The following is an 8,937-nucleotide window of genomic DNA, read 5'->3' as shown; positions in this document are numbered from 1 at the left end:
ATGATCAAAAAGAAAAATTTAGGTGGGTTACAAAGTTTTAAAACTTGAAAGTTAAGGTTTTAGAGGGTTGAAGAAATGAATGAAAAGTGAAGAAAACTTGAGTTATTCTTGCATTATTTACTTGGCAAGGAACTCATCTAAAGAGATTAGTTTGGATGATTATAGGATATATGAAATATGAATGCATGTAAAAATTGAGTTATAAAAATTGGTTGTTTGAAATGTTGTTTTTATGATTTTATGATGTTCTTTAACATGAAAATAGAATGAGTATTGTGTGAATTGAAACAATTAAAAGGAAAAAATTGAACTGATATTTGATGTATTATACAAATCAGTCGATCATTTGATAGGAGGAATAGTGAAATTGGCTACTATCCCTCCTTTATGGTTGACAATTTTGCAAGAAAAGAAAAGGGTTAGGGTTTTTTTATTTCTTTTTCTCAATTCTTGATGAAACCACTTAGAATAGACTAAATTGGAGTGATCAAAAGGGTTATTAAATGATCAAAAAGAAAAATTTAGGGGGGTTGTAGAGTTTTAAAACTTGAAAGTGAAGGTTTTAGAGGGTTGAAGAAAGGAATAAAAAGTGAAGAGAACTTGAGTTATTCTTGTATTATTTACTTGGCAAGGAACTCATCTAAAGAGATTAGTTTGGATGATTATAAGATATATGAAATAATGAATGCATTAGTGTTATGTAAAAATTGAGTTATAAAAATTGGTTGTTTGAAATGTTGTTTTTATGATTTTATAATGTTCTTTAACATGAAAATAGAATGAGTATTGTGTGAATTGAAACAATTAAAAGAAAAAAAATTGAACTGATATTTGATGTATTATACTAATTAGTCGACCATTTGATAGGAGGAATAGTGAAATTGGCTACTGTCTAATTCGATCGATCAAATTGGATGACTGTTTGTTCCACCGTTAAGGATACCAATGAAATTTAGTAGTATCCAATCAACCGACTGCTTATGCTAAAGTGAAATGGTCGTCCGTTCTAACTAATAGTGAACTATTACTATTTCAAAAAAGAGACTTATGATTTCCTAAATTTAGGAACGAAATCGTGCATTACATGATTAAAAAAACTGGGGATGTTACAATTTGAAAAGAGATTTCAATAATAAATGGATAAAGTGTAATATTTAAAAATTTATGTTGACATAAGAGAGGTTACCAAAATGGTGCAACCACAAGGTAGTGCATTTAGAGCTCAGATATCAAGTAGGTGCTTGACACCTTGACGCTTTTATTTCACAATGTGTTTAGTCAAGTAACTTTAAATTCTTTAAATATGGTATGTTGCTATTTTAATTGTAATACATGTGAAATTAGTTACCTGGTAATGAGCAATCAAAATAGTTACTTGGTAATGGAGCTAGTGTCCAGAAATTAGCAAACAAAACTAGTTACTCAATAATAAGGTTAGTATCCAGTAATGGACAATAGAGCTGGTTACCCGATAATAGGATTAATGTTCGGTAATGGATTGATGACATCAATTTGTTTGATGACCATAAAATATGACCCGACAAGATGGTACAATAGGATTATAGAATTGCTTGAGAGGATCAATTAAGACCATGACATATTATTAAAGTTGGCTTATTATTTTGTATATTTTATTATTTGATTTTATTTTCATCATGTGTTAAATCAATTTCAGGTATTTTGCAACATCATGTAGAGTAATAGATATTTTAAATTTCTTTTGTTTAAGTAATGAAAATGTAATTTAAATTAAAATTCTTTTGCAATATAATTTTGGTAAGTAATTAATGCTTAAATTTAAGATATTTGTAATATTGTAAATAAAATATGGTATTGAGCTTTTATAACAATATGAATTCACTTTAACATATTAAAATTCAAAATGCATATGTTTATTTTATAATGTTTCTATATGAATTTGTGTATTTATTTTATTATTTTTCATGAAAATTATTTTATAAGATATGAAGTAATTGAAATTGTGATTGGATGTGTTCTAATTCGATGATACGAAGAAATTGTTAAATCTAAAAAATTTGGACCCTTTAAAAGAAATGATTTTAAAAATATGTCCATGATATTTATATTTTCAGGGGAAATTCTACTATGATTTTGGTAAATTTTAAAAAAATTATATTAATATCTTACTCAAATTAATATGTTAATTACACTAAAAATTTGAGTATTAAATAAAATCATTACACTTGAAAAGTTAAGAAGAGAATATAATATATTATTTTGTAGTGATATTATAATATTTTTATCTTTTCATTAAAAAAAAATTAAAACTTGAATATAGCCATATAAAGTGTAATTTTTTTTTATATAAAAACAAAAATAAAGTGTTATCACAATTAAATGTTGGGAGGACCAGGTAATTTTCTCTAATAAAATCTCCCATCAAAGCTAGCTGCCCTGCAACAAATTAGAAAATACAAAGCACTAATAGGGGAACACGTGGACACACTGAGGGTTTACAAAGATACGGAGCCTCACAGACACTCATCTAATCCAACGGTCAAGACCAGTTCTCTGGCTTCCTAGTTATAATAACCCTCCTATATAAACCCATCTAATCCAACGGTCAAGACCAGTTCTCTTGCTTCCTAGTTATAATAAGCTAGGGTTTAGGTCGCTTTCTTCAAAAGAGGGGGAGAGAGTGAAGCAAAACGTAAAAAGGTAAACCCTAGTTTTCTTGGATCCTCGGCTATTTTATTTATTTCTTTCATTTCTTTTACTTTTGTTTCTTCTTGGATGGGCTTTGATTCTAACTGATTTGATTTGTGTTTAGTGTTTTAGGGTTTATGAAAATGAAAAAAATATTGTGACTTTTTGGGTTATGTTTTGATGTATCCAGAACGAAATATTTTAATGGATCTTCTTTTGCTCTGCGGTCTTGATCAGGAAGAGAGAGACTCACTGAGTTTGTTGTTTGTTTCAGACAAAGACAGGGTCATATGCTTATTTAGATAGATGCTATAGATGTTAGTGTTCTACGTTTCTCTCCATCTAAACCATCGCTAATCTTCTCTCCTTTTAAAAAAAAAATAAAATCCCTTGTTGCTTTTTTCTAGGTATAGCTTTTTATGGGTTATGATTTATTGATTATTTGTTTTAAATTCAATTTTTCAACTTAAAAAGAGAGAGCAAAATGATGTTACAGTGAGATGTCCTCGTTACTTTTATGGGGTTAGTTTAGTTTTAGTTATTAACCAAGCCTTTGTTTTACTTAGGTTGCTATAATGGCGTTTCTTACCAAAATGGGAAATATGCTCCGGCAGACGGCTAGCAGGCAGATGGCTTCTGAGATTTCTGCATCTAGACCATCCATCTATCAAGCAATGAGATGCATGTCATCTTCAAAACTTTTTGTTGGAGGTGCATATCTTATTTTATTAGTTTTTCTTGTATTTTAATGCTGTTGCTGGTTGATATCTATCAAATTTCATTGCAGGTATTTCTTTCCAGACAGATGACAACAGTCTGAAAGAGGCTTTTGATAAATATGGCAATGTTGTTGAAGGTACATGAATGGATTAGCCAAAATATGTGGTATTTGCCTGTGGTTGTGTGTACCTGTGTCTCTGCGCGGTTGTTGCTAGTGTGCTTATTTCTTGGTTTCCTTTCTTAGATGTGTTCTGGCGTTTCAGTCTGGGTTTAATGCTATTTAGTCTTATTTTGTTGCAGCAAGAATCATTATGGATCGTGAAACTGGTAGATCCAGAGGGTTTGGATTTGTTACTTACACTTCTAGTGAGGAGGCCTCTAGTGCCATCCAGGCCCTGGATGGACAGGTAATTTGCTACTTCATTGTTTGTCTTTTGCCTGTGGCTGGAAGTGGAGACAAGAGAAGTGCAGAATTGTATTGGCATTTTCTCTTTAGTTTGATATTCAATTGAGGAGAGAAACAGGGACAAAAGAAAGGGAATTGCATAATTTCTAATTTTCTTTGAACGTCACTCTCTCATTGCCTCAAGTCTGTCATTTAACTTAGTTGATAGAAATTACATTCATCTCTTGTATCACCCGCTTTTTCATTCCTTGTCATTTGTGCTTACATCATTTTGTTTCAAATTTTCCTTCTCATAGGATCTTCATGGTCGCCGTGTTAGGGTGAATTATGCAACCGAACGGCCACAGCGTACCTTTAACAATAATTATGGCAGCTATGGTGGTGGAAATTATGGTGGAGGATATGGCACTGGTGGAGGATATGGATATGGAACTGGTGGAGGATATGGCACAAATGATGGTGGTAACCATGGTGGAAGAAATGCAACCTATGGTGGTAATGATGGTAATTATGCTGTTCAAAACACTTTTGATGGAGGTGCTGGTGGCATTGCTGGTGGAGTTGGAGGCAGTGATAGTTATGTTAGCACCAATGCTGATGGTGGATATGATGGAAATGCTGGGTTGGGGTATGGCAGCGGCAATCAGTTTGGTGCCAATGACAGTAGTGGTGGTGGTTTAAACCCAGATGATGCATTGGATGCAAATTACAAGGACGAAGATGATGCTGGCGACTTTGCCAAAAGGGCATGATAGGATTCTGTTTCAGTAGGAGGCTGTTGAACTTGCATACTAAAGTAAATTGTTTTGTTTTTCTTCTCTCCCATGCTCTTTGAACTTTGTCATGCTAGCTGTGTTGGATTTGGTTCTGTGAAGAACAACTTATGAGTGTTTTTCTTTGTAAGAAACAGAGCTGATTAGAAAATAATTTCAGTTTCTCTCTTCAGCTGTCAATTATTTGGTATCTGAGAGAAGCAACATTGGTGAGTGGTGACTGTCTGGTATGGTCCCGGTCAAGGGCTTCACACAATTGCAGTAAGACTAGAATTCTCTTAGGGTGAGAACGTCCCACAAGGTATTGTTTGGATAAAAGTCTGAATATCCTTGTATTCCTCTTGATAAATATAAATATAGCTAAACCATGACAACTTTCAGCAATTATAGCTGAAATCCAAGGTTACACTTCAAATGCAAATAATGTAGAAGTGGTTGCTTTGTTTTCTCCCATTGAATCGGAAGCTGACTTGCATTCTTGACACTAACTTACTTGACTCTATCGGACTTGCATGACTCCTCTTATTCAAGATACTTCAAATTCTTCTTTGTAGCGCGTTGGGTTCTTCGTGACAGCAGCTCACCAAACTGCGTATCACTGTCTCACTTCCAAGTTGGTTCTTCAGTTGGCTACTGATTTTTCCACTCGGGGATAACATATTGTTGTAACTTTGGTTTTGGTTATAATGCTAAACGAACTTTAGTAGGTTTAAAATTAGAAGAGGTGAGAGCATCGAACGCATCTTAGATTCTTAATCCATCTCCTTGCATTGCCTAATTTGGTTTTAGGATCCATGCAAATAGCACTAAAATAATTGCCAGCTTGATTACCGATACTTGTGCTGAAGCACACAAGCTATAGTTATGGCGTTTTTTTTTTCATTTGAGATTTTCTGAATTGTTATTTCAACTCATGGACTATTTGATTTGATGGGACTATCCATCCTGTTAACTCCCTTACTTTTACGAGTTAAATAATACTTTATTTGTTAATTCATCAAAAAAAAAAAAAAAAAACCCCTGAAAGGTTGAGCATTGGATTTCTTGATGTTGATTAAGATAAAATCAAAATGGATATATTCAAATATGATGAAACTGGCGGATGGAGGGGGTATCGATGGAAAGATGAAAAAGAAACCCTGTAATCGAGGAGATGCACTTTCTGGCGGGGAAGAGATTAAGAGACAATTGCTTTGATTTGTGGCAGAGAAGAGAGCGAATAGATTAAATACATGTTAGTTCTCAAGTGAGTGTGGACTCAATTTCCGGCAGAGAAGAACGACGGCTAAAGAAGTGAGAAGGATGGCGGAGAAACTCCAAACTTTCAATTTATCTAATTGCCATAAATGTAATTTTTCCAAACTTTAAGGACATTATTAATTTTCGAGGTTGGGGAGAGCATTATCATAGCCACCCTGGAACCCAACTTTGTGCTTTCAAGATTTACTTAAACTCGAACTATTCATGAAATTCCTTATCCATTTGGGTCGATATCCTTCAATTTCACGAAGCAGCAATTCTGAAGTGCAGAACCACAGGCCATGGTGGTGATGAATTTGTTCTTTTCTTGATGGAGGTGGAGGCTTTTAAATGAAAGAGATATAGCATGCTGTGATTGCCAATCTAAACCCTTAAGTAGGGAAAAAACTTCATATTAATTGTATGTTTGTTCATTTTCATCTAAAACAATACCTTTTGTCATAGTTTTGAAACCCGGACCGGCCCGGCGGGTCGACCCGGGACCCGGCCGACTCGGGCCTGGGACCGGTTCAGGTCTAAGTAAAAACCCGCCTAGGAGTTGACCCGGTCGACCAGGTGGGTGGACCCGGAACCCGGGCGACCCGGGAAAACCCGGCTGAGATCCAGTCCTTTTTTTATATATATACATAGCCATGAAACGACGTCGTTTTGGCCTTTTAAAAGACCAAAACGACAAAGACCAACGCTGCAAAATTATAGACGCCATACAGAGATAACCTAACTAAAGAAAAGCAATTTTAATCCATAGCTCTTGTGCCCGTAATATGTCTCCACCTCAAACACGGCGTCCCTCTGTCAATGGGCTCTATCCTTATCGGCAGCCTCTTGTAGTGATCCCACTTGTTCCCTCCAATTCATTGAGCCTAGACAACCCCTGCCTCGACACAGCGTATAACTCGCTGGTGACCAGGTGAGACTTGGTAGCGTCTGGAAGGTTGAGAAGGAATGGGACCCTGTAGTGCCCACAGACAAGCAGGTAGTTGTCAATGGTTCTGTAGATTCCATTGAAGACAACATCCCCGATTTAGATCAGATCCTGCATCAAGACACAATTGCTATTGTTTTCTGTTTCGATGTCCATGTGTTTTCTCTCTCTCTTTATGATTTTCTTTTTCTCTTTACATTGCTGTTGTTTTCTTGTTATATGCAGAAGCACTTATTTGTGGTTGGAAAACGAATTGACGAGAGAAGAATAAGAGAGGGGAATTGTACTATAGAAGTCTTTATTTGATTTGTCAAAAACATGAGTCTCTGAACGTGATTTTTTTATTTTTATTTTATTTTTTTTGGGTTGACCCGGGTCAACCCATCTGACCCGTGACCCGATCATTAGACCGGGTCGACCACCGGGTTGGGTTTCAAAACTATGCCTTTTGTGCAGTTTTTTTTTTCGGTATAGTGAAAATAACAAACAAACTAAGAAGCCCTAGAAAAAATACACCCCATCAAGTTCGAACTATAGTTATCTATTAAGCTGTAGATGTTCCTAAGGAGCCATTCATCGCCATCATAAACTTTCCCAAATGAGATAATGTTTCTCTGATGCGATCCACCAAAAAGTACACAGGAACAAATGAACATCCGGGAAAGAAGAAAAAACCATAACCCAATCTGTTGGATTATTGCACCAAAACCCAGACATGTTATTCAAACTTACTTTGCTCCAAATACTCATTGTTGCACCACAATCCCGCAAGCAATGGAGCACTGTCTCATCAGCCGCTTGGCAGCGCATGCAACTAGCTGAAGTAGATAACTAACAAGAATGAAGGTGATTAGTAGGTAGGCTTCCATGAAACACAAGCCAGGTCAGCGTCCTAATCTTCTCTAGACAATTAAGATGAATCAGCCATCCCCGTTTAACATCAGACCTTGTCTCTCTATAGCGATGTAACAACCAAGTATAAGCAGCCTTGGGTTTATATACACCTGCAGAAGAACTCCAAGCTACACAATCTTTTAAGTTTGTGTTAGATGGAATTGGAATAGATAACAATCGGTCCCTTATCTGCATAGGAAGAATAATAACTACTTTGTCAAAATTCCAGGAGCCATTGAACCAAGCATCCTTAATTTACCCTCAAATCAATGTCCGATATATGTACTACTAGGATTAATTCAGCTAACAAACCTTCCTCAAGCCACCTATCATACCGTAAAGAAACATCTCCAGAACCCAATCTATAAACAAATCCATCACGAAGATAAGAGAAGGTTTTCATAGTAGACTTCCAAGTAAAAGAAGCCAAGCCTGTAGACAAGGATTGATGGTAAAACCCTAGAAAATGAATGCATGATATTAAGTGAATAAAGAATTCCCATTAGTAAAATTTCAAAGCTTTAGCATAAAGTATTGAAACACACATAAATGGGTAAGGAGAAATTTAAGGCCTAGTATGGAAAGACAAAAGAATGAGGGGACTAAATTGAAAATGTATAAACAAATGAGAGACAAAACAAAAAAGGAAAAAACCTGTCAACATTAAGAAGAAGAAGAAGAGGGTTGGCGGTGGAATAGAGAAGGAGACGAAAAGAAAGAGGCATTCTTCTCTTCAACACTTTCTCTCAAGAACAAGTAAAGAAAAACACATGCAAACAATTACATGAGATGAAATAAGAGGTTTGAGTGAAGATTTAAACACCAACAATTACATGAGATGAAATAAGAGGTTTGAGTGAAGATTTAAACACCAAAAACAAAACAAATTGAGGGAGAAGAAGAGAGGAGGTTGGCGGCTGAAGAGGGAAGATAAAGAGAGGCCAAAAGATTTGAGGGAGAAGGAGTTTCGAGAGTAGAAAATGCAGCTAGGAGCAATTTCAAATACGTTGGGTAAGTTTTATACAAAAATACTAGCTCTTATATTATAGTTCTTAAGGGATTTTTCTGAGTAGATTGAAGGTGAGGATAGAGTGTGAAGGGGAGATGAAGAAGGCTTGATAATGTTTTACCAAAATTAAAGAACATGATGACTAAGAAAAGGCTTGAAAGCTTTCGCCCAGACATGAACAAATGATGGGGGGAAACCTTTTTTATGCTAGGTTATGCATGCATGCTAAAATAACAAGTGTAGGATCCTACAAGAAACTATAGTGTGCTGAAGTTTAAACATG

General features: G+C 35.4%; 1 protein-coding gene across 1 annotated transcript; it reads left to right on the top strand.

The window, feature by feature from the left end:
* The first annotated feature begins 2,511 nt into the window (after nucleotides 1-2,511).
* LOC7487102 (glycine-rich RNA-binding protein 4, mitochondrial) lies at nucleotides 2,512-4,746 on the top strand. The gene is made up of 5 exons (XM_002318534.4): nucleotides 2,512-2,679; nucleotides 3,234-3,378; nucleotides 3,455-3,523; nucleotides 3,688-3,794; nucleotides 4,090-4,746. Exons 2-5 carry the CDS (start codon nucleotides 3,243-3,245, stop codon nucleotides 4,543-4,545), a joined length of 768 nt encoding a protein of 255 aa, XP_002318570.1. The 5' UTR covers nucleotides 2,512-2,679; nucleotides 3,234-3,242; the 3' UTR covers nucleotides 4,546-4,746.
* Nucleotides 4,747-8,937: the final 4,191 nt, after the last annotated feature.

Source organism: Populus trichocarpa, chromosome 12 (assembly GCF_000002775.5).
Source record: "Populus trichocarpa isolate Nisqually-1 chromosome 12, P.trichocarpa_v4.1, whole genome shotgun sequence".
In the NCBI taxonomy this organism is placed as follows: domain Eukaryota; kingdom Viridiplantae; phylum Streptophyta; class Magnoliopsida; order Malpighiales; family Salicaceae; genus Populus; species Populus trichocarpa.
The sequence above is the reverse complement of the archived record's forward strand: the minus strand, read 5'-3'. Positions and strand labels throughout refer to the sequence as shown.